This window comes from Equus asinus, chromosome 10, assembly GCF_041296235.1.
Source record: "Equus asinus isolate D_3611 breed Donkey chromosome 10, EquAss-T2T_v2, whole genome shotgun sequence".
NCBI classification, from domain to species: domain Eukaryota; kingdom Metazoa; phylum Chordata; class Mammalia; order Perissodactyla; family Equidae; genus Equus; species Equus asinus.
This window is the reverse complement of record NC_091799.1, coordinates 28,126,275-28,152,753: the sequence shown is the minus strand read 5'-3', so window position 1 is coordinate 28,152,753 and position 26,479 is coordinate 28,126,275. Positions and strand designations below refer to the sequence as shown.

The window sequence follows — 26,479 nt, the reverse complement described above, 5'->3', positions numbered from 1 at the left end:
GCCCTTAAGTACAGCGGGTATCTGCTGGCTCAAAATGGAAATAATTGTGGTCTGAATATTTTTGTTTTTTTGACGTGAATATTTTAGGCTGTGCTTAGTTCCGTCAATTTTCAGCTATCTACCATGTTGACTAAATTGCAGAGTATAGCCCCGAGAAACTAATTTGCTCCATTACAGCAGGGTTTTTTGTTTGTTTTTAAGCAGCAGTACCCTTATTCAAATAGTCTTAGATGCAAGTCTGTCATGTACAATAGATCAAAGAGCAGCTGCTCTGGTTGAAGCAGATCTGTGGACTTGGAGAACAGGCTTTATCCCCTCACCTAACCTCCTGTGTGCCATTGCGAAACTTGAGTATCTACATATCACTTTCTGAAAAAGCAATGAACTACAGCATTGCTTATCTTCCAGTTCCATCTTATTCTCCACACGGCCATGGGCAAGTCATTTAACTCTTCCTATTCTGGAAAATGGTGAAAACAATACCTGCGTCTGGGAAGAGCAGAAGATGTGAGAGAACAGATGTGAAAATACCCTGTCCAGTCTTGGCTTACTCAATAAGCAGCGGCTATTATTCTCTTCTTTTCATTGAATTGTTGCAGAGTGGCGTGAGGCTGTGCAACCACTCCAAACAATACCTTTCCTCTGTCCTATTTTACAGGTTCCTATTTGGCACCAAAACCTTTCTCAGGCATTTCCTCCCCCTAGCTTCAAGTCTCCACATAAATCTGGTCACCTGTTCCTTTTTACTATCTATCACTCTACCTATTTCAAATTTCTATTACTGTATAAATCATTGCAATTATTTGCCCACATATTATATCTGAGCTTTATTACGAGCTAACTTTTTAGTCTCTAGCTACAAGCACATAACATGGTGCCTAGTGCAGAGTCGGTCCTCAGTTTTCAGTTGGCTGTGATTGACTTGACCTGATGATGATGATGGGCCCACCAGTAACCTGAGTCTTCCTAACACAGCCCCCTTACAAAGGTATCCTCAGGCAAGCCCTTTTCTAAGGTATATAAAGCACTAAAGGCAACCAAATGACTTCCAGGTTGGTTAAGCCCTTGCTTTCCTTTATCATTTCTGAGTATTTATATAGAATTCAAGGTTTTGGAGCAATGATTCATCAAATATTTATTGAGTACCTACTGTGGGCCAGGCACTGTGCCAAGTGTTCAGAAAAGAATGATTTAATGATAAATGATATTAATGTGTCTACTTTCCCATAAATTATTTCAGTCTTTCCTGTCTGAAGTGTTTGAAATCTACTGTTCTATTGTCCTTAACTTCCTCAAAGGCCAGGTATAAGCAGTGTCAGTGAAGGTCAATCCCAATGTACACTCCAGCCTGAGACTGTAGGGTACAAAGGCTTCCTTCCCCTCATGGTGAACTGGTGTTCAAGTTAAAACTGGGGGAGATTTTAGACCTGGACTGTGATGGAACAGCACTTCTCAGCTTCTTAATTTAAAAACCTCTTGGAGGAAGAATGGGATTGCTGGAGAGGCAGAGGTAAAACTCATTCACAGCAATGTATCCCACTAGGAAAGCTGCACATAAAACCTAAAGGCTAATTATTTGATTAAATTAAGATGGTATCTTGATGCTTTTTGAGAGGTTAAATGAAATCAAGAAAAAAATATATACACATATATATATATTTTTTTTTTGACAAACATGCATGTTTATTCCTATAGATAGCTAGCATAAGAGGATTTTTTTTTCTTCTAGGTCAACATTCACTAACTCAAATAATTACAAAAATTAAAATAAGCCATTAATCTCAGTATTAGGTGGAGGTGATATATGGCACTTAAAACTTGGCCTTTGTAAGCATGGAGGCTTGAGTTCAGTCCTAGTTTCCCCACTACTAGCTCTCTGACCTCTGAGTCAGTTAGTCTCTCGGCCTCAGTTTCCTCATTAGTAATAAAATTATATTGTTTAATACATTGCTCTGAAGAACTGATGGATGTAAAACACTCAGCAGACTTCCAGACATTTCATAAACTTTTAGTGGTGGTAAATATTTTAAAATTCTAGTAAACTAAATGTATCTCAAGGTTGCCCTTGTTTTTGTGATAGAAGGATTATATGAAACTGGTGATTAAAAAAAGTCTATTTCCCTCAAAGAAAATTATTTAGTAACTCTTTGAAATCCTAATTGAAAACATGAAGAGTTTGTATGAGTGTCTTTCCGATACAAATAAAACCAGGATTTTCTTTTCATGATTTACTCAGTTTACCTGGTTTTAACTATAATGCCATTGTATACTTTTACAGAATATTAAGATCTGAGATTCCATTCATTTATTTATTTATTCAGTAAACACATATAAGACATCTACTGTTTATTGTTATTAGCAATAATTATATGAGTAATGAATGCAAAGATAAATCAGTCCTGAATCCTGCTGTCAGGTAGCTTGTGGTCTGGCTGGAGAGATAAGGTATGTAAAAAATAATACAAATACACTGAAGAATAAGACAAATGGCACGAGATAGAAATGGAGTACCAGGTGTTTGAGGAAAGACTTTCTAGTTGAGACGATCTGTTTGCTAAAGGGCCTTGTGGGCAGAGGGTACATCATGAACAAAGGTACAACATTACAGGGATGAGTGAGAAGTTGGCACCAGCAGGAAGTTAAGACCACACAAGAGTTAGGGGCCATTAAAGAAACTCAAAGGTCTAAAGTGATCCATTTGTCCATGACCCTTCCTTTAAATAATAATGCAAGTGGTTATTTCCTCCTGCCCTAAGCCATATCACTTACTCCTATCAGTAACCATGGCTCAGTGAGGTTCCGTTTTTAAGGAGGTGGTAGGGTGTGGATCAGAGTCACCTTGGAGACCTGAGGGCGCCAAGGTGCAGGGAGAAGGTGTAGTCTGAAAATTCACCCCCTCCCCATATTCTAATTTATCTCCTTACTGGGAATCCCTGATGACGTTTTCTCAGAAATAAATTTTCTGCCTTTTTAAAATCCTGAAATAATAACAAATTGCTCCCCCTCAAAAGCCTAAGTCAAATGAGTCTTGCAGTCTCGATATAACTTTGTAATAGAGTCTTACTCCCTTTTTGATGTTTGATGCTTACAGCTTTCAAAACTCACCACTCCCCTTCATCTTCTGCCCCACATCTGGACATGCTGATAAGAAAGCTAGAGTTCTTCCCCCTTTGGTGCCAGTGGGAAGTTCAAATCATACAACCCCTAGCCCATGCATGGGAACCCTCACCCCAATCCTACCTCCAAACCACCTAAAAAACAAACTGGTCTTCATTCTTGCTTTCTCAAGCTATTTCTGGACTTGCTTGGGAGCCCACATTGCTTTGCCCAGAAAGCCTCATTACATGAGTTATAAACCTTTTCATACCCACTTGGTATGTGCATAGATAGCATCAGCAATCTCACATCTGAACCAAGTTTTGGATGAGTCCCCCTCTTTGTGGGATCACCACAACACTTGGTACAACAAGCAGAGTGGTTAGACAACGACCACCATCACTGGGGGTCTTTCTTTTGCTTTGGTTTGCTAACTGCCTCTTTTGCTGGCTAGCTTGTTTTCTGAGTCACTGCCTGATGGCAAAACTGTGCTTTGAGCTATACTGCTTGTACTGCATTTGCTGAGCCCTCCCAAGCCTCTGTTATAGATTTAACTGAATTAAGTTGGAAGTTTTGATAATTAGCATTTAGGGACAGGAGTAAAGTGGCCCTGGATCATGTGTCTTGGTCCAGACCTATCTGTGTGTCTCAAATTGAATCGTGTAGATTCCAGCATAAGCTGTGACTAACACTAGTAGGCTCAGGGGAATGACTATTGGTTGGTTGTCTCAACCAGGCATTGCCCCCATTCTATAGAGTGTTCAGGAGAAATACTGATATCCTGTGCAATATGTGGGTCTGTTGGTGGTTGCTCATGTGCAGGAAGAGCAGTCACCATGTGGAATGCTGTGGTCCACACTCTAAAAGCAGATAGCTCACTAGGATTGTACAAAATGCCTTGGCTGCTCCTCTGTCACTGTTGGCCAGAAAAAGATCCTGACCTTCAGGGTTGTAGGGAAAAGTATCCATGGTTCCCCCATGGCATAGCCAAGGGGTTAATTCAAATTCGATTTAAGCCCAGGGTCTTTAAGCCCTATAAAGAAACCATTGCCATGAGGGAGACCCTAATCTTGATGATACAGATTTGCACCTCTCTGGAGGAGGAAACTTATAAATATGAGCAGAGTAGAGAGGACTCCCCTACCACCCTCCAAACTATATACAGTAATCACCAAAAGAAGAAAAACATAAATACCGGAGGAGAAAACAAAAAAAACTGAAACAGAGATCTACAATTTGACTCAATTAGAAATCCAAAATTTACTAAAAAAATTTATACAGAAAACAAAATAGATAAAAGGTTGCTAATTGGCTTTTGCATCTCTACAACCTAGGTTCTGAATTAACTTTTAACATCTGCTGAAATGCACCAAACTTTCATGGCCTTAATCAATACTGGTGCTCAAATTAGGGTTACACGTGGGAATTCCCCTAAATTTAAACAGGGCACCTCCTATAATCTTAGGGGAGTTACTGAGGACATTTCAGGACATGTAAGGAAGACAAATAGGTATGCCTCACCTTAATCATCAGAACTATTGCCTTGCCTAAATTCTCCATAGCCATAGCACCCATTACCTTAAAATATCGCATACTGGGCATGGACACTGATCCAAGGAGTAATAAAACTGAATTAAGTTTTTGGCCCTTATAATTGGTTTGCCAAAATGAGACCACATGGATTTTGCCCTCCTCTGTTAGTTAAAGTAGTTAATATGGCCCAGTTTAAACAGGGCCTTTGAGGTTTGAAACCCATATACAAGACCTATTTAGAAAAAGAGTGATTAGCCCCACTGTTTTATCATTTAAGAGCCCAATTTAGCCTGTTCTTAAACCTGGAAAGAATGAATGGCACCTCACAATGGATTCCTGCAACCTTAATGCTGAGGTCCCACCCAGTAAGATTCCCATACCAAATATTGAAATTACTAATTCCATCCAATCAACAACTGGAAAATACTTTGCAGTCATCAGTTTGGCTAATATGTTCCGTTCCTATTTCAACAGCCTCTCAGTCACAGTTTCCCTTCATCTTCAAAGGGACACAATACCCCTTTACCTGGCCACCCCATGAGGTACCTCAACAGCCATGCCTTCACACACAATCTTTATATAGACAAGATCTTAATGGCCGGTAATGACACTAATCACATCCTCTTCCAAAGAGATTCATTTGACTCGCTTATCGGGGACACACAAACATTCACCAAAGAACTCATGAAAAGAGATGGGTCATTGCCCTACACATTGTACAAGTCCCTGCCACCTTGGTTAAATTCCTGAAAGTTATTTAGCTGAGGACCATCCCATTCTTGACACTGTCAAAAAACAGCATCTACAATGTTAAAATAAACCCAATTTCTTTTAGGCCTCTTGGGTTCTGGAGACAACATAGTCCTCACTTACAAATTTTACCCAAGCCCATTTATGCTGTTACTTACAAATCAGCCCACCTGACTGGGATCCATTGCAACAAAAGGCTCTAGAATTGGTCCACATTGCAATACAGCAAGCACTCCAATTAGTTCCCCCAGAGACTCCTTCACTGTAGAAGCTTTAGCAATCTCCTCTCATGCCTCTTGGAGTCTCTGGACCACACATGATAGCCATAATTTGCCCATAGACTTCTGATACCATTTCTCCTAGAAACAGAGCCTGTGACCCTCCATATCCAGCTGTCCATTATCCTTGGATCATGGAAGCTGCACCCTGAAAGCTCAGCATAGCCACTGAAGCCTCCTTGCTCCAGCAAAGAGCCAAACCTGGGTCCTCTGGCATATCCCATTTGTAAAAGGGTGTGTCCCCCCCGTTCCTCAGTCCTTTGCCAGAAGCCATGGTGCTAGACAGGCTCACCCCCTCCCTTCCCTAGACACCTCGGCTAGCTGGGTGAGTCCCTTGGGATCAACTGAGTGAACAGCAAAGGGAGTTTATATACTTGATAGATGGCATCACCACCATCATATGAGATGGAGTTTGCTGGAACACTGTTGCTTTTCAGTCCTGAACTGAGATGTTCCTGATAGTGGGACAGGACCCGGGTCAGCACAACTGGCCAAACTTCATGCAGTGCTTTTTGTATTGCATGTCCAGGCCAACAGACAGCCCCATCTTCACATTTCTCCAGACGCTTGGGCCATTGCCAATGATCTGCTCATCTGCTCTAGCCAAGGGCAGCAACAATTCCCTATCCAAGGTTGCCTCTTTAGGGTAGAGAACTCTGGGAATCTCTAGTTTCACAGATACCCAAAATATAAATCAGAGTCACACATGTCTTTACACATAGTAGATCCACAATAAAAGGCCTCACTAAGACATTTCTCATCCCCTTCAGAGTTCCAGACATTATCGACAGTGACTGAAGCACTCATTTCACTTCTCAAAATATACAATATTGGGCTCTAATACAAGGCATTTAGTGGAACTTGCATTTCCCTTACCACCCTCAGACTGTAGGCCTCGTAGATTGCCATAAGGGATTACTTAAACAAGTTCAATTAAATGAAACATGGCACATTTCAGTCATCAGTCACACATCCAGGGTGAACTATAATAAAGATTCTGACTCCATATTTGATGCTTGACTTCTGACAGCTTTCAAGCCCCACTATATTTCTCTTCCCCGTTGGCCCCTTATCTGGGCAAGCCTAGGTACTCCCACCAGGTTCAAACCATGCCAGCACATGGGAACCCACTCCACGCCCCTAGCCATTATATAAAATCCAAGCCAGTTGCTTTTCCTTGCTCTCTCAAGCCATTTTTGGACCTGCTTCGGAGCTGCCTCTGCTCTCCCCAGAAAGCCTCATTATATGAGTGATGAATCTTTTTATATCCTCTTCGTATGTGTGTGGCACCATCAGTTTCATCATCTGAACCAAATATCGGCTGGAGGTCCTTTCCACTACTTCAGAGTGACAACACATATTTAGAGTTAAATATTAAAAATAACTTCATAATAGGATGAGTAAAAAATTTTATAGGTTTAATTTCTGAGCAACTGTATCAAAAAACCACGTGTTTTTGCAAAATGACATTTAAGATTAAAACTTAAAAAAAATAACTGTCTAAATCTCTGAGGTCCAAGGATCTGAATCTTGTTTGACAAATTTAATGATTCTGTAAAGGTGTTAGAAATAAAGTTAAATTAAAAATATCATGGCTCAGAGGATGGAAAGGGAGCGGGCATGAATATCACCTCACCTGATCCACGACTCAGAGAATAAAACTTGCATTGACTGATATGTTGGAAGAAATGTATGATGCACGTAGAAATGGGCACATACACCCTGGACCTTCCATAAAGACTAATTAATTGTTAGGTCAATGAAATGTGCAAATGGTGAAGCCAAAACCCTAAAAGTGTGTATTCTTCCTTTCTAGTCTGTGACTATGGCCACATTTGCCTGTTTTTCTCCTCAGTGAAATGAGGATGTTAACTCCAGGTTACTTAATATGTACTAGGACTATTCTGAATGTCCCATAACATTTAACACAAATAAAAGCTGGCCAAAAATGAAGCAGCGTGGGCAGCCTCTCTGAATGAAATAAAGTCTCTCTAAATAAAACACCAGAAAAACAATACTGGGTGTGGCAGAGGAAAACCAGCTCCCCAAGGAAATAAGTTGTGAAAGGTAAACTTTAGTTTTATGCCTGAAGACACTGTCTTCTCCTATGACTTCAATTACCCACCACTAGGTCCCAAACCTGCATTTTTCAGATCTTACCTTCTTTTGATTGCCAGGCTGGTATATATCCAGTTGATCCCTTTATATTGCCAAGTGGTGTGCCAATTGTGGGCTGGTGTGTTAGATGGAGATATCCCTTAGAAATCTCAGATTCAGCATATTTAAAACTGAGCTCAGCTCTCCAATACCTTGCTGTTCTTCTTTTGCTCCACTTGAAGAATACCAGCATCGACTCCGGCACTTACACCAGAAACATTGGCACCATCCCTAATCATTTCCCTCACCTACCACTTCCCACCATTCAATCATAAAGGTTTCATCGTACCAGCAGCTTAATATTTTTCACACCCTTTTAGTTTTTCCTTCATCCCCACAACTACTACAATTTAAGCTCCTATTGTTTTTTTCCTGACAACTCCCATGACTTCCTAACTGACCTTCCTTACTCTGATCTAGCATCCCACGTACCATTCCTCCTCTCCCAGGTCAAGCCCTAGCCCACACCATCCAGAGTCATATTTTAAAATGCAAAAGCTAATAACAATACATAAAACCTTTAAGTGGCATTAAATTGCTCTTAGTAAAAGGACAAATTCCTTAACACAGTCTACATATTTAGTGGGATTTTTTTCCTGCCTATCTGTCTTTCTAGGTTTATATCATCACTGCTTCCATCCCTCCTTAGGCCTTTTCTGTACGTGTTTTTCTGTTACCAGAAACACTTTCCCTCTCCCTACTCACCTATGTCACCTAAATCTTACCTCCTCAGGCCTTCTGGGTGCCCTTCCTGACCCTCCTTGCAGCATTGACAGATTGCACGGTGATTTCCTCATTACCTATCTCTCTCTAACACCAGACTGAGCTCTGAGAAGGCAGGGTGACTTTTAATTTACTGCTGCATCCGTAGCTTCTAGCACAGTACCCAAAACATAGTAGGCACGAAAATTGTTGCCTGATAAAACCAGGGCACGGGGTCAGCTTAGCTCATCTGTTGATATATATGAACACTTTGAGTCACATTTAGCACCAGCTGGTTAGCCACCAGCTGCCTCCCTGAATCACCAACTATAGCTGTAACAGAAACAGGGTTTAGATGAAAGGTGGGAGGAGTGGTTCCCTCAGATTTGCTTTTCCTTAAAGAATCTTCTCAGCTACAAAATAATTAAAAGTTGAGTTCCCTTCTGGAAACTCAACCCCAAGTCTGTCTTGGTGCAAAGTCATCACTGGAAGAGAAAGCTTAAAAAGATACCTTCTATGGTATGGTGTGTAAACTATATCTCAGAAAGGCTGTTATAAACAAAAGAGATATCTTTGCACACATCTCTTGAACTGCATCTCAACATACTTCTTCGGACAGGGGAGGGAGAAGAGGGAGCTAGTTTGAGTTCTAATCCTGTCACTAATTTATAGTTCCCTTTGAGCAAATTGCTTATTCTCTCTGGGACTCCATCTCACCATCTATATTAATGGATTTGCTAAATTAAGGGTACTTCTGATTATAAATTTCAATGATTCTGGTGCCCTAGACCTCAGGGATGTCTTAGACCAAGATCTCCTAAAGGAGCCTTCCATCTCCCTGGGCACCTGTGGATTGGAAGGGAACAGAAGTGTGGACCCCGAGAACCCTAAGGAGAAATCCTTGGGGTCTCGGGCTGGTGTGTCAGATTAAGACAACCAAGGCCAGCACCAAGCCAATGGGTCAATGGTCAACGCAATCTTGAAGGCCTGGCTCAAAGCCTGAACTCTGACCCAGAGCCAAGGTGTTGCTAGGAAACAAGGATCTGGAGCCAGCTGGCCAACATCATGCAGGCTGGAATCATGCTGGTCTGTCTGCCTCTTTTCTCACTCTTCCTGACCAAGTACTTCTCATTCGTTGGGGGAGCGGGGAATGCATCTCAGAGAGGTCACTCTTTTTGGAGTGCCCACCCTGGTTAAGTAAGAGCAAAATGCAAATGGTGAGAGGATCAGAGCAAGAAAAGATGGAAGAAGGAGTAGGCAAGAGAGAATACCTTTTACCAGCTGTGTGCCTTTGGATTATAGATCTTACCCGCTTAGGTCTCAGTTTCCTAGGGAGAAAGATACCAGCTTTAGAGGGTTGTTGTGAGGATTAAATGAGATTGTGTATGCAAAGTGCCCAGCATACCTCCTGGGCATGTAGTGGTTCTCAGTACAGAGCATCTGTTCTTCCAGGGAGGCCATAGGGCATGTGGACTTTGAAGTCAGACAGTCCTGGGATAGAATCCTGACTCTGCCTATCACCAGCCATGTGACCCTGAGCAGATAAGCTTTCTCATTTGGAGGATGGGCATAATAATCTGGGTCTCACAGAGATGTTAGGAGGACAATTGGGGTCATGCAATTAATGACTCATAGCAGGAACTCAATGCAAGTCAGTCATGGTTGTCTGCTCCTCTGTCACCCACTCCCAAACACACACACACACATACTCCTATACATTCTTCTTGACCACTATAAGCTTGGTATTCAGCTGTGAAAAGCTGCTCCCCTATACCCCACGGCTGGGCTCCAGGCTGTGCTTCCTGATAACTCTGCTTTCTCTTGCCAACTCCAGGTTCAGGCAGGACTCAAATTCCCAAGCTGGTGGATCAGCCAGGGAGAAACAGCCATGGTTTTAGAAGATCTGGAAAGAAGAGGGCTTATATCTTAGGCCACTGTTTCAGGACTGGAAAGAGCTACATCATTATGCTTTTTTTTTTTTTTTGGAAAATGAATAGTAATAATAATTATTATTGATTGATTGACTTGATTGTGTCGGACAACAATAAATGATAATAATAAGAGCTAACATTTCCTGAGCATTTTTTATATGCCAGGTAGAGTGATAATCACTTTACAGACATCGTTTCATGTAATTCTCATAACAATACTGTGGAGCAAGCATTATTATGCCCATTTTAAAGATAAGGAAATTGAGGCTCAGAAAACCAACTGCCTTGCCCTAAGTCACACATCTGGCAAATGGGACAGATGACTCACACACAGCTTGATTTGTAGGTTGTTATTTGCTGAAAGGTACACCTTTGGTAAAGGAGCAGGCAACAATGATTTGTGTTGAGTTCCAACTATGGGTCAATTCACCCCATGATTTCATAGCATCTTCATAACAACCCTGAAAGGTCCATCTGTTTTTCTAACAATTCCCCTGGTACCTCCCAAACCAGCCCCTGTTTTCACTTAATTTTAGGCATTTGGAGATCCAGCCTCTCCTATTCACGAGAGTTCTCAGCTGTGGACAGAGACAATGGCAGTTTCTCTAACTATTTGCAAGATGGAAGCACAAAGACATTCAAAGTTCTAACAAAGAAGCAATGGCATCCCTCAGCAGCACCTGAGTGGATTCAAGCCCTATTGTTCCCTACTGGCCTGAGAGGACTCGGCATCCACCAGGCTTTTCCACACACCCAGCTTTGCATCTTGGCCACTGGAATCCCTCTCCACCTCTTCAGATGGCAAATGCCCTCTGGGGCTCTGCTTAGACATCTGTTCCTCCGAGGAATTTCCCAGCCCACCCCAGGGGGTTAGGGGCCCATCTCCCAGCCTTGCCTCCTCCACTCCCAACTCTACAAACACACACACACACACCCCTTATGTTCTCCTCCATCACAGCATTTATCAAAAGGGTCATAATTGTCTATTCATCTGTTAATCTTTCTCATTTGACTGTGAGCTCCTGGAGAGCAGGGAATGTCTCACTCACCTTGGCATCCTCAGCACCCAATCCAGGGCCTGGCTTATATTAGGGGCTCGAAGCACTGATGTGGGACGCTGGAGTGGGGAGAAGGGATGAAGGAAGACAGGAGAGACAGAGGGGGAGGGAAAGTGCCCCAGTGGTATGGAATCAGTGAGTGTGGCTGCTCTCAGGTTGGCGGGTTTGACCTGCTGAGAATGACCTGGAGAAGGCAAAAGCTTCTATCTCTTTATCTATGTTCCCTCAACACCATTTTGTTATCACTAAGGGGCTGAAGGCAGAGAGAGAACAAAAGCCCCATATTCATCTCCAGGGAAATTCCACACTCAGTGCAAGACTGCAAGAGAGAAGCATACTGTCTAATGATCCTGCTCCCTCAGTCTCTGCCTCGCCTTCCTAGGAATGGGACTGTGATGGGGGAACAAGTGCGGTTTGGCCCCAGTCTGAATGGGATCAGGGTAACTAGTTTACAACAGTGTCAATCTCTTATTGCTTCCTCTAAGTAGAAGGACAATGGGAACAGCCTCTAGTGCTTCCGGTACTGATGAATTTGTGTGTGTGTGTGTGTGTGTGCGTGCGTGCGTGCATGCATGTACCTTGAAATAAGAAAATGGGCAGGCTGCCAACCAATTGCTCTGCCATCTATGATGATGTTAGGGGGCATTGGCAACAAGGAGTCTTTGAATTTGCTCTAAGTTTTCAGGAGGGAGAAGACTAAAAATTGTGTCCAGCTGGTTATTAAATTTGCCTCTTCACAACTGCAGGTTAGAATTGATTGCATAAGCTGACCTCAACTTTCCCACCTGCAGGATGGGACTAGCTAGCCTAGATGGGGATGGAAAACACCTTACATATGAGCCACTGTTTCTTGCTCTCACACCCATGACAGACATTGCTAAGTGATCGCTGCATTTTTTTTTACCACTGAGCCTTGTCCTGACCCAGAATCTCTTTCAATGAAGTATTCCAGGCAGTCGTTATCATTTGATCATAAACTGACTCATAAAGAGGAACTCAGGCCTGGCTAGGTGATTGCTAAGGCCTCTTCCAGCTCCGACCTTTTAGGGTTTGGCTTTACCTTATAACGCTGACCCTAAGTTAAGATAGAGAAGCAAGTTGTGCAGAGGGGTATTGGTGAGTAAAGACAGTATTTCCACCTCTGACCAAGCTGAGGGCCTGAACTCTGAGTCTTTCCTCAGTTCTTTCAACTGTAGGTGAGAGAGACAGAAGAGGAGCACAAACGGTTCCCTTGGGTCTGATGCCAACATCTAAAGAGTTCCCTGTGACTGCTGCGGTCTAGTCAGATGAAAATGGTCTTTGTGATAAAAGCAGTCTGGGTTCAAACCCCTGCTCTGCCATGTTCCCTGGTGTGAACTCCTGCAAGCCATGTCATCCTTCTGAGCCTCAGTTTCCTCGAGCATGAAGCACTGATAACAATGCCTACCTTACAGGCTTGTTGTGAGGAGGAAATTGGATGAAATAATGTGCGTGAAAGTGCTTTGTGAGATGCAGGGCGCTGAGCACATGCGAAGGATTGTTATTCTTGGTACGCACCAATAGGAAAAAGAATAGGGTGTTTCGTTCCAGATGGACTCAATCTAAACCAGGGAACAAATGCTTTTCTTGGTAATTTCATCTGGTGGAAACGGCAGTCTCATGGGCCTATTTGTGTTTAATGAACCACATCCTGTATCGTCTTTTTGCATGATTCTGAGGAGAAATAAGTTGGCTCTCTCCTTTAGCGTGCTGCAGGCTAGAAAGTGTCCAGCTTATATTTAACCTCCTCCGCCTCCCTGCTCTCTCCAAGAAAAAACACAATCCCAGAGCTAGACTGATCCAACAAATAGCTGCACAGACGCCAAGGTGCAGGGGAGGGGAGAGGGGTGTCAGCCACCTCCCACAGCCACGCTGGGACCCTAGCATAGACGAGTGTGGCAAGGCTGAGATCTTTGACCCATGTTATAGTTAAAGAGTGTGAGCCTCAGTGTGACCGAAAGGCAGAGAGCATGGGAGCAGACAGGGCTGAAGAGGTTGGCTGGGGACACATTAGATCTGAGAGGGCCCTGAGGCCATGGGGAGGAGTTCGGAAGTTAGCCTCTGGGAAGTGATAAGGCACCCAGGAGTTTTAATCCAAGGGGTGACATGATGTGATCTCCATTTCAGAAACATCCTGTGATGGTTATTTTTATATGTCTACTTGATGGGACCACAGACTGCCCAGATAGTTGGTCAAACACTATTCTGGATGTGTCTGTCAAGGTGTCAGTGAGGGTATTTTAGATGAGATAATCAGGATTCTGAGTAAAGCACACTGTCCTCCCTAATCTGGACAGGCCTCACCTAATCAGTTGAAGACCTGCATAGAACAAAAGGGCTGACTTTCCAGCAAGTGAGAGGGGTCTCCTCCTGCTGGAGCGCTTGAGCTGGACATTGGACTTTTCCTGCCTTCAGAGTTGAACTGAAACATCAGTTTTTGGGTCTCAAGCCTGCCAGCTTCAGAACTGGAACTTACACCATTGGCTCTTCTGCGCCTCCAGTTTGCTAAGCAGATTTTGGCTTGGAACTTTTCAGCCCCTATAATCACATGAGCCAATTCCTCATTATATATGTGTGTGTGTGTGTGTGTGTGTGTGTGTAATCTCCAAAGAGACAAAACCAACAGTATATAGATATAGATATATTTCATATATACATACAGAGATTTTTGTCTATCTATCTATCTATCCATCCACCCATCCATCCATCCTCTTAGCTCTATCTCTCTGGAGAACCATGACTAATCCATGTCCTCAGGGCTGTGTGTCTGGATTGATGGGGGACAAGAGTGGATGCAGGAAGAGCAGGAAGGATACCAGTGCTGGAGTCCAGAGAAGCCATGATAGTGGCTTGGGACAGGGCAGCAGCAGTGATATGGAAAAAAGTGGGCAAATTCCAGAGCTATTTGAGAATTAAACTTGGTAAGACTTGGGATGGTTTGGAAATGGAGGTGCGAGGGAGAGCGAGATGTTGAGAAGTACTCTTAGGTTTCTGGCTTTGCCTCTAAACAGGTACTGGGGCTTTTCACTAGAACACTGGAAAAAGACTCTGTGTGGGCAGAATTTGGGCAGGCAGGGGAGCTAACATGATAGCAAATATGAGAGGCAAGCCTGGAGGCGGAGGTATAAAGTGGGAGTCATCAATGTAGGGATGGTAACAGATAGCATGGCTGAGGTTCCCTACAGAGAGAATGGCAGTCCAGGAAGAGGGGCCTATAGGACAGGGTCCTGTGGAACCCCATTGATGGGTTTGACAGAAGAGGATGAGGCTGCAAAGGAGACAGAGAAGGAACAGGCAGGAATGGAGGTGGGTAACCAGGAAGATCTGGTACGACAGAAGCAATCATAGAAAGTACCCCAAGCAGGAAGTGGTCACCTCTGTCAAACCCTAATGAAAGGGCAAACAAGTGGGAACTGAAAACTGCCCCCAGATGATTAAGTCTCCAGGGAAGTAAACTGGTACCCATGCAGGTCTCAGCTCTGAGAATGACTCCTTTCATGTCTGGTTGCCATCTTTGAAGCAAGTTCCCCGAGGAAACTGAAAGCTCATGAGAGTTCTCCAACTCACCCCAGCCCCTTGGCCACACCTGTCCTCACAAAAGGAGGTGACATTTGACTATCTTTTCCTTCTCCTCCCCCCACCTCAACCTGTGGGCTGCCTTTCAAACAGCCAAAACTTTTTTAAAAAGTAGTCTAGGAATATTTCAGCTGACATTCAAAAGTACATTGTAATTCAAATGGAAATGCAGAAATTCATTCCCTCGGACAGTCTTGGGAAATTATAATAGAGATAAAACATCTTTTAAAGGTGGTGACAGGCATTTATCTGCAGGGACATCTCTATACCATGGACTCTCCCAATCTAAACTCAAGGGCAGTGCAACCTTCACATGGAGAATGTCTTTTCACAGAGTCACCGAGTCTCTAAACTTCAAAAGGCATATTAATTGCATACGTTTTCTCTTCTGCATTTTCTTTGTCTCTCCATTTCTCTTTGTGGATTTCAGTTTGCCTTTGTCTATCTCTCTTTGTTTTTTTGTCTCCTCCTACCTCCCTCAGTTGATGGGTTTCTCTCTGTCTTTCTGTCTCTCTCTATCTGTCTGCGTGCCTGTCTGTCTGTCTCTCTCTCTCACACAGACACACACACAGTGAATTAATTCCTTCACATACACACACTCTTCTCCTTCCAGAGTCACTTTCTCCATGAAAAAAAAGGTAGCTGAAAATTCAGGAAACCTATCAGACTGGTAATTTCTGCATCCATCGCTATCCTTCCAGAGTAGAGAATGACAAGGGATGACAAACGTGCAGGGTCACAGAGCCCTTTCCACACCTCCCTAGTCCAGCTCCGCAGCTCCCTCCCTCCACTGGCTCCACCCAGCTCAACTCACCCAGGCCCCGCCCCACCCCAGGCCAATCTACCCCTGTCCTTGGTCCTGAGTCAACTGATGAGATGGGAGTAAATTAGCAGCCATTTCTTCCCCTACTCGTATTCACACCTGTGTGGACCTACACATACACACATACATCTGGGAACATGATTACCTGAGTGGATGTGGCAGCCATGGGTGGAGGGAATGGTTTGGATCAAGATAATAATTAAGTGCCCAGCTCAGTGCTAGATGGATCCATCGTTAATCTGTCTCTTCTCTCCTTGGATCCACAAAATGACTGTGCATTTTGCATATTGGGAAATTGATTTTATAGACTTGCCCAAGATCACATGGCTAGTAAGCGGTAGAGCTGGGATTTGAACCACGGCGAATCTGACTGCAAAAGCTGTGCTTTACTTCCAAACAAGGAAGTCTTTATTCAAAGTATCCAGAGGAAGGATAACTATAGCATCTTAATCGTGACATAAGACGCACGTATCAAGGTCACAGCTCTCCAGCACGTGACTATCAAGTCAAGGAGTGAGATGGGGCCCCGACTGGCAGAAAGGCAGCTTTTCAAAATACAGGAATATCAAGAACACAGCAGCTTGTAGTGAAAGTATTAAGCTGAGGCAAGAGACTCAAAACTTCACATGGTGCTCGGAGCATGGCCTGGGGCAGAGGTGATGGTTAAAGGAAACTGACAGACTGAGCAGCTTCCATGCTAATCATGCCTGGGATGACCTCGGCTACTCTAGTTGCCTCCCAAGTTCCAGCTCTTCCTGGCTTCTGTCAGGTACCATTTAATTGACCTGTCCAGTGCTCCAGTCCCCTCTAGGGTGGGGAAATGCCCAGAATACCCATTTAGTGGTATAAAACCCCACCTCCCTGCCAGGATCTTTCTAGTCCTTCTTGGCACGCCCAGTGCTCCTCTGGGATCAGTGTCAGAAGCTGGGTCTGTTATTCTAGCTTTTATTTTGTCCTATTACAGGGAAAACAATATGTACAGTACATTACGTATGTAGGGTATTGACCACCACTCTCCCTTTCTGCGTCTAGAGCAGACATTGCTAGCTGATCAGAGCTTGGTACCCCAGGGATCTCAGTGACCTCCATCAAGTGGTCTAGACAAGCCATTCCCCAGTTGATGGGAATTGACACAGGAAACGAAAACTATGAGCCGTCACATGATAGTGACTGGGTTCCCTACCATCGGCCAGCTCCTTTCATCTTTCCAGATGTCTATCAGTGGATTGAAAAAAGACTATGACAAAAATGATGAAACGTTGGAAGGTTAAGACAGCACCCACATGTTTTTTACTGTGGTGCCCCGGTACCTGGCCCAAGATCTGCAGAGAAGAAGCACTTGGGAAATATCAGTGAAGCAGAAAATTAATGAATGATGAATATGACGTTTTCCCCCTGCGGAACGCAGGGGAATGAGGGTAAAATAAACCTCTCTTGAGAGGTATTTTAATCAGGCACATTCAGCCCAACTTCCTTAGCTTTCCAATGATTTCCAGTGGCTTCCCTGGATCACACCAGTGGCCAGAGCCCCATCATTAGTAAACATGGAAAGGCTGGGACATTTGTTTCTAATGTCTGGGGACACTGGATCTGGGCTCAGGTTGCAATTCAAACACCATCTCATTCACTAACAAACTGTGTGGCCCTGACAAGCCCCTTATCTTCTGTTAGCTTCAGGTTTCCCTTCTCATAGATGAGGGGTGAGCACTCTCACCTTCTTTGCCTCAGGGGGTAGGTGGGACGACCAAGGAAAGGCTGTCTGTAAACCGTAAAGTGCTGTGCAAAAGTCCCTGGTTTTTATCCATGCTCTATGTTGTCTCTTCTCCCAACCACCTCTTCCAGCCTTGGCCATTGCAGTCAAGGAGCAGCCACTGTCTGGGGCTAAACAAAGATTTCAAAGAATCCTGGAACCCCTCTAGCCCCACCCTCACTGGGTTGAAAGGACATTTGCAGGGATTGTCCTTTTCTAGTGACATAGGTGCTTCCCAAGGAGAAATGAGGGCTGAGGTCACACATTAGCAGGAGCTGCAGCCAGGACTAGAATGCTCAGCTGATGCCCATGATTTTCGCTTTATTTTAAGCTACTGTTTCTCATGTACTTACCTAATGCCTACTAAATTTTACCTATATTGTCCCATTTCATTTGCCCAAAAGCCAAGCAAAGAAATTAACCTGCCTATCATTTAACACACAAAGAAACAAAAACTTAGAAGTCACTTGGCCCGAGGTTACCTGGCAGGGCTGTAAGAAGAGGCATCGGGACTTGAAATCCTGTCTGTCCCCCTTCAACACTGCTCTATCCAGCCTCTTCCCACAAGCTCTGCCCGCAGAGTGATCAGCCCCCTAACCCAGATTCACCCTGACCTCTTCCCAGTGGACCTTGGCTTAACCCATGCCAACGACACATAGTTGATGGCTGGGGAGAGGAGGGTTGCCAGCTCCCTCTGAATCCAGAGTTCTTTCAATTCTTCAAGGGAAAATTCCCAGCTTCTCATCCACCTACTCCCAAGCATCACTGTCAAATTTAAAAAATAAAACCATAGTGTTTGAGGTACCATCTAGGTGGTCAGAGCAGATGGAGTTAGAGAGGAAGAAACACACTCAGAGTGGTAAGTTGGCCTCAGTGCATCCCTACACTCTTCTTGGGAACGAACATGGAGGATGGAAGAAAGTAAAGCGCCCTTGCACTAGAAGCTCAGAGAGAAAAGCTACCATGCCAAGTTCACCCGGCAAGTTTGTGGCAAACTGGAAGACTCTTTGAGTCTTAAAGAGGGGCCCCCAGAGGCTGTTTCAGCAAAATCTTTCTGCTCCCTTCCCTATCTTACTTGCAACAGATTCCACGCGTTGACTGTATGAGGAATGGGATTTTCTGGAGGGAAAAATTCCAAGGCCTGGAAGCAGCCAGGGATGGAGATGGGATGGGATTTAGCATTGGAGCGGTGTCCCAGGCCTGGCCCCGAATGCGGAATAAGGCAAATTAGTTCAGTGGCCAGAGTGAGTGCAGGTTTTTATAAACATAAACTAATTGTATTACTTCAAAGTCCTCAAGCTTATTGCCCTGCTTAATGATGTGTCACGTTATTTATAGGGTAGCACAACTAGACTTCTATTGATTTAATGCACTTCCTTAAAGACTGTCATTGTTACAGCCATAAAATGGAGCTATTCCCAGACAACTCAATTATGTCCCCTGCGCCTATAAACCACTCGTGCCCCACACAATTACAGACAGGAGGCAGGGAGGGATGAGACCACGACAGGGGTGCAAGCACCGCAGAGACAAAAAGGACGGGTTCTGGAGATGGCAAAGGCAGATGGACAGAGGTTTCATCCAGTCGGGGATGAAGGGCAGCATGGGAGGTGCTAGACAGGGAGAGTGGAGCACGCCACTCCATCTTGGCCCTGCCCTTAGAGCTGTGTGACTATGAGCAAGCTTCCTTCCCACTCTGGGCCTTAATTTTCCCAACTGCAAAACTGGAGTGCTGAGCCCCATGAGACCCTTCTGGCTCCACATTCTGTGGTTTTATGAGTTGTGGTTGATTTGGTTCTTGGAGTTGGGGTGGCTGAGGTGCATGCACACTTTTAACATTGCTCATCATCCTTTCCTTCGAGGATGTGTTTTTAAATTAATTGATAACAATAGTAACAGTGGTAACATGAAGCAATCCTCGCCCTGCTACTTATTTTCTGTGTGTGCATGGGCACTTCACTTAACATATCTGAGACTCATTTTCTCATCGGTGAGATGGGGATATGAACACATGGACCTATTAAAGTACATAATGCATTAAGCAATATTTCTATCTTTCCCCAAATTATCTATATTTATTCTACATATTATAGAAACCACTTCCCTTTAATGTGAGAAGTAGACAAGAATAGCTACTTAAGTGCCAATTTCACAGGAAGGGAAAACTGAAGTGGGAAGGGAATGAATTTCCCAAGGTGAGTGGCAGAGACTGGTCTCCTGCATCTGGCCTAGGAAATTCTAATTCTGATAATAGCTGATAACTGAAGAGAAATAAGATCTGGTGACCTTCCCTGAGGATAAAGTCCTCTCCATGAGAGAGACTTGAAACTATTGTTTCAATGAGAGACAGTAAGAAACAACGAACCTGCAGTAGAAGGCCAGAGTTCTGGAGTCCAGAACAGTACCTTGGGGCCTCAGAAAATGCCTGAACTGAAAGAATCCTGAGAAATCATCATACAGCCCTCTCATTCTGTCCATGGTGAGACTGAAGCCCAGAGAGGGGCAGGAACTGGCCTAAAGTCACACAGCTTATAGTGGCAGAGCCAGGATTTAGCTCCAAAGAGCTCAGTTATCTCCCCAGCAGCCTTACCTCCATACCCCTCGTGGCCGCCACCTCCAACAAGCCCTCCAGGCTTACCTTTCTGGTACTGGAGCCACAGCTGCTGCTGGACCTTCTTGCTGGGGAAGTGGATGATGCAGGTGAGCTCAGAGCCATAGAGGGCCTCTGCGATGTAGTGGGAGCCGTAGTGCTGGATGAAGGACAGCAGCTCCTCCCGACTGCTCTCCTTGGTCAGGATCTTGAGGACGTTGGTGAAGCCTGGACGGAGAAGGAGCACATGGAGGGGGTCAGACTTGGGAGGTCGATGGCGGGCAAATTATAAGCGGCAAGGGGCTCTTTCCAGAGTGGATTTGATTTCCAGTGTTAGCCTGGTGGCTGCACCAGTTCAGACATGCTCAGCATTCCCTCACTTACAGAGCAAAGACTGCTCTCCCTGGTGGACGCACAAGACACCACAACCAAGAGGGACTTGACAGCAGAGGAAGGACTAAAGCTGGCGACCTAGACCACAGGACGTGAAAGTCACGATCAGGAAACCAAAGTGATGTCTGCTGAGAACTAACACGTACCAGGCACACCGCCAGGTGTTTCACCCACTTTGTCTAATTTAACCTTAGCTCAACACTGCAACCCCAGCCACAACCACCCATGCTGTATAGACGAGCAAGTCTAAGTCAGAGGCGTAAATGACTTGCCTTGGTCCTCCAGCCAGAGCAGCTGGGATGCCAGCCCACTTCTGTCCTCACTCCAATGTGCATGCACTTTCCACCGCACCCAGTAATCCAGGGCTTGAACAGTCTGCAGGTGGAGTCCCGGGGCTGCACCGGCTCAGGCTCAGCAGATACTCTGTGTCCTCAGATGGGATCCCTGGCTTCGCTTCCTGTAACACCGCTTCCCTTTCTGCGCCTGCCGTTGCCTCCATGAAACAGTTCTATGTTTTCTCCCCGTACATTGCCGAGCGCCTCCTTCCTGCTCCATTGTCCTTGGTCCCATGCCAGAGAGACCTAAGTCCTCAGTGCCTAGCATGGGGCCCGCCCAGCAGTCACTCAGTAACCATGTTCCCCTTACCTCTCCTTTCTCCAACAGGCAAGTCTCCAAGCTATTCTCCAGGAGCCTTAAGACCTTCCTGGGCTCCTTCCTGCTACTGCATAAAGCCCAATGACCTTACGTGGTCATCCCAGACCTCCAAGGTCATTCCCATGACTCACCTACATCAGAATTTACCTCCAACCATGTCAATTTTCTTACTTCTTCTGACCTGGGATTTCCACCATCCTTTCTTCACTTACACCACGCCCCCACAACTCCTACCACGCAATGTGCACACGCACACACAGACACCCCACCTTTCACCTGAAATGGCCTCCCCATCCATGCTTCAAGGCCCTGGGAAGTCACTCCACCCCTGAGAAGCCTTTCATACCATCCTGGTCAGGGGCACCTGGTCTCTGCACCTTCAACACACACCACCTTGAAAGCAGAAGCTCTGTCCTATTGGTCTCTGAGCGTGCACATCCCATGCATCCTGCCTCACTTCCACCCAACCAGGTACACGGCACAGTTCCTGGGACGTGGCAGACACAGCAACCATGATTGTTACAGGAACAACCGATTCTGCACCGCATCAAAGTAAAATCTAAAAGAGCAAGCTCCTCTCCAACATTAAAAATGAGCTCCAATTTGCCAACAGTTGATTTTCAAGGGGGTTCTCAGGAGCATCATTACTGATTAATTAAAGCAGATACACCTTTGTAGTTCTAACAGGAACATCACAGTCTGCTTCACAAGTGTGGTGTGAGGGTGGGGGTGGTAGAGAAAACAGACACACGGCTCAAAGAATGGGTGCTTGATTAGAACAACTCTCCATCAGCCTGTTAACTCATGCAACTGGGTAATTAATAGAGCAGTGCTAATGATGAGACAGTTTCTGTTAAGTAATAAATAAACAGCACTATGGAGATGCCCTGTGGCTTTTCATCTAGGCAGACAAAACTGCAATCAAATTCTGGCTCTGCTGCTATTCCGCCAGTTACGAGCTGTGTGGCATTGGTCAAGTTACTTAACCTCTCTGACTCTCCGTTTCTTTATCTGGAAAAAAGTGGGATAAATAATGCCTTCCTCGCAGGACTGATGTAAGTCATAAGACATAAAACATTATAAAGTGTTTTGTTGAGATCAGCAATAATTACTATTTGTACTTCCCAGAGAGTGAAATCCTTTGATTCCCAGGCTAGAAGAGCTCCGTGTTGCTTGTGAACAAAGTGATATTGAAAAAGAAAAGATAAGAAAAGAGCTGTGGATAATGAGGAGACACTCGGACAATAACCCAGTGGCAGAGCTGAGTAAGGATAGAAAATCGTAGGCCAGGCCCCATCTTTGCAGAGTCTTCCACTCATTCCTTATTTTTCAGTTTTCATTTATTTTTTTTTAGTCCTTCATCAAACACGAGCACCAACGATGTACTGATTCTCTGTTTCTTACAGAGAATACAGGAATAGAGAATCCAGGAATAAATAGGACCCAAGCCCCACCCGCAGTTCTCAGGTCAGTGGGGGAGACAGATAGGATTCAGAGGAGAATCAAGTATCTGTTAGTGCTTTCATACAGGTAGTTGAGCACAGGGAATTCCTTGAGTTATTCTCAGGGGAATGGAGAATGCGGGAGGCATCTCTGAGTACTGCAGTGTATGTTCCCCGGGCAAGGAGATCCAGGCAGAGGGAACAGCATGTGCAAAGTCACAGAGGCATGAAAGAACATGTCTCATTTTGAGAACCACAAATAGTCCCCATCAGCTGGAGCGCAGGGTTCTTGTGGGAAAAGTATGGACAAGGCATGTGTGTGTGTGTTGGAGGAGGGTATGTGTTGTTGTGCAGGAGATGGGCAGGAAAAGAAACCAGCTAGGAGAGACCAGAGGAACCAATGCCTGAGAAGAACTTGCAGTCCACAAACCTTTGAGAACATAAATGTGACTTAGATTGTCATGTACCCCCTCTCTCCTATTCAGATGCCCCTTCCTCCAGGAAGCCTCTCTGACTCCCCAGAATGGGTAGCTCCCTCTTCCGGGCCACCACTACCCCATTATTGCATTGACCTATGCAAAGTGTGGACGTCACGCTCTGCTTATCCACCCTTTCTCCCTGGGAGCTCCTTGACGGCAGGAAGAGTGTGGCCTCATTCCCTCAACATCCCCAGTACCAGCACAGGGCCTGGCACACCCTAGGTCCTTGGAAATGTGTGCTGAGTTACGCCAAGTCCCCTGGCTGCCTGGGCGGTGGGCCTCACCTGCTGAGAGGGTGATGGTGCTGAGTTTCACACGGTAGAGGTTGCTCCGGACCCGCCACTGCTGCACCATGGGGTAACCCATGGCCTCATCATACCTGATGTCTCCTGGGGGAGGAAATAAGAAGGTCACGTGTGCCCAGCACTTAGCGGTCTCTCACCCAGCCCCCACCCCCAGCCCTAGGCCGCCTCTTCCAGGTAGACAGAGACTGGGCCTTAGTGAGTGGGCTCTCACTGGGGCCAGCAGCTTTATCCAAACCCCACCTCCAGGCCTCTGATCTCAGGCCCAACCCTGCTTCTTCTCTCTGCCCAACAGCTTGCAAGGCCCCTTTATTCTACAAGCAAGAGTAGATTTTTGGCTCCATCTAACCCTATTGGCGACTTGTCATGGGCCACTAGGCATCTCGGTGCCTCAGTTTCCCCTTCTGATACTATGACTCCCTATGCTGATCTTAATTCATGGACACAGTGTGAGATTCAAATAAAGTAATAGAAGTGGAAGCCCTTTGGTAACCTAGAAATACTGTACACATAGACTAGGGTCAGCAAACTCCAGCCTGGTCACCACATATCGCCAATGACTGCTTTTGCACGACAAGAGCAGAGCTGAGCAGTCGCAACAGAAACCACGGGCAAAGCCTAACACATTTGCTATCTGACCCTTTATGTCTGCCTACCCTTGTGTAGATCATTGCTTCCTAACCCGGAAACATTGGATGTCTACATGCATCACATAAAATATAGACACACATACATAAAAGGTTCTTGTTTCAAGTAAGACTGAGGAACACTAGCTAAACACAGTTGAACAAGATTTTTCAAAAACTGTGCAATTTCTCAGCACCTTCAATCAATTAATAGGCTTTTTAAAGCTCCATGAAGGAGGTGTGCAACATTTCTCAAAGTTCTTTGACTAAGGAACCCCGTTTTTACAAAGAGATCACTGGAATTCAGGTTCCATAGAATGCACTCTGGGAAACACAGGTAGAGGCACAAAATAAGCAAAGGACAAAAAACACAAGGCATGTTTGCAAGTGGTTAACTTTGGGTGGTGGGTGTCTAAAAGATTCTTGTTTTCTGATTTATATCCTTTTCCGCTTTCTACATTTCCTGCTCTAAGCATTGCAAACCCTGTTTTTCCTAATCAGGAAAAAAATATATGAAAAAGAGATGCTAGTCACATCAGCAGTTATTATTATTGTTGTTATGTATCCTCTGCAAATGGCAGGCACATTTTCTCTCCTCTTCTCTTGTCCCCTGGTGAGGAGGCACTTAGAGAGATATTTGATGCCAAGATTAAAATGAGAATCTCATCGGGACAAATGATTTCTTCCCGGACATTACTGCAGTATTAAAGTTGTCCATTACTGTCAACTTCTTTTTTTTCTTCCTCCTTAGCCTTTTCAGGAATAATATAGTTTTTCAGAGGCTTTCATTTTAAAGTAAAATATTCATGATCCCCAAAGATATGTCTACTGGAGCGAGGTTGTTTTGTTATAAATATGTCCCCTCTGTTTATCCGCTCTGCCTGTCCTGTTCTTTCTCTGCAGAGGCCGGGGAGGGAAGGACAGCAGGTGGGGGAGGAAGGAGAGGGCCATGTTTCGAGCCAGGGCACAGAAAACAGTTTTCACAAAAAGACTAGATACCAGGGCTCTGGCAGCCTCTGCTCCATCTTTTCGTGTTCGTCCAAATTCAGAGCAGGCTTGGCCCATCCCTAAGAAAGGGAGGCAGAACATTCTGACGCAGCCCATTCACTTGGTGGCATGACGTCCAGAAGAAAAAGAAATAATACCTCTCCTGCTTATCAAGAAATTTATAAAGCCATCTTCTCTGTCCTTCACCCCATCCCTGGGCCTCCCTGTAAGTGGTCATCATTCCATCCTACACTTTCCCCCAACCCTGGTCCTTCCTGGATTCCAGCCTGGAATATAAACTCCTCCAGTGGAATGTGAGCTTCCTGAGGTTGAGGCTATGGTCCGTATTAGTCCCACTCCTGCCGGGCCTAGAAGATCCTGGCAGATAGTATGCTCTCAATAAATACCTATTTTCTGGCTCATTCCCTCGCTTCCATCTCATTCCTGATCATAAACTCATCCCTAGTCCTTACCTGATCCCTGACTCCCATCTTACCTGACTCTATCCTAGAGCCCCACCCACAGATTAGGGGTAAATGAAGCTCTGGGGTGGGAGGAGGTATGTTTTCTGAGTATCAAAAAATTTCTTTAAAGTCTTGAAATGTAGCATTCCTTTATTATGATGCTTCCAAAGATGCTCAAATTAAAACAAATAATCCTAACAATTTATACCACTAACCCAGAACCACAACGTACCAAGCATTTGATACCCATGATCTCCAATTCTCACCACCACCCTGAAAAATAATTGTTATACCCCATTTTTCAGAAGGAGAAACTGAAGCTCAGAGAGGGAATCTGCCCAAGGACACACAATGGTCAGTGACAGATCCAGGGTCCTTTCCATTCGAGCACAGCACCTCCCCATGGATCATGGCAATGTCTCCTTTAAGAGGTAGTGAACTCCCCGTCACTGGGGGTATCCAAAAAGGAGAGTCACTCAGCAGGGATATTGCAGGCCTGATTTCCTCATCACTTTATGAAAAATGAAAATTAAAGAAGACACAGCAGTTTTTAGACACATTATACAAAGCATTTTTACATCCGTGCTTTCATTTGATTTACATCTGGGTCCTTCTTTGAAGTAGGACAGGTCAGGAAGGTGAGGTAGGAGAGTGGATATGGCACCAGCTTTGAAGCCAAGACCCAGTGGGCTGAAGTCTTGAGTCAAGTCTAGACTAGCCTTGTGGCCTTGGACTAAAATGAGTCCTTGAACCAGTTTAAAAGGGGACAATAGCCTCCTTGCAGGGTCACATGTCTAACACATGCACAGTGCCAGACCTGTGCAAGACCCTCAGCACACGTGGGTTCTCAACCCCGTCCATGCCCCTTTA

General features: G+C 44.9%; 1 protein-coding gene across 8 annotated transcripts in view; it reads right to left on the bottom strand.

Moving 5' to 3' along the window:
- The window catches only part of ASTN2 (astrotactin 2), an 829,157-nt gene that overhangs the window by 211,234 nt on the left and 591,444 nt on the right, over positions 1 to 26,479 (bottom strand). For all 8 annotated transcript variants that reach the window (XM_044778942.2, XM_070518865.1, XM_014830403.3 and 5 more), the window contains 2 exons: positions 23,515 to 23,619; positions 20,311 to 20,490 (listed from right to left, as the gene is read on the bottom strand). In XM_044778942.2, the coding sequence (XP_044634877.2) occupies positions 20,311 to 20,490; positions 23,515 to 23,619 (285 nt within the window). The remainder of the gene's footprint in view (positions 1 to 20,310; positions 20,491 to 23,514; positions 23,620 to 26,479) is intronic.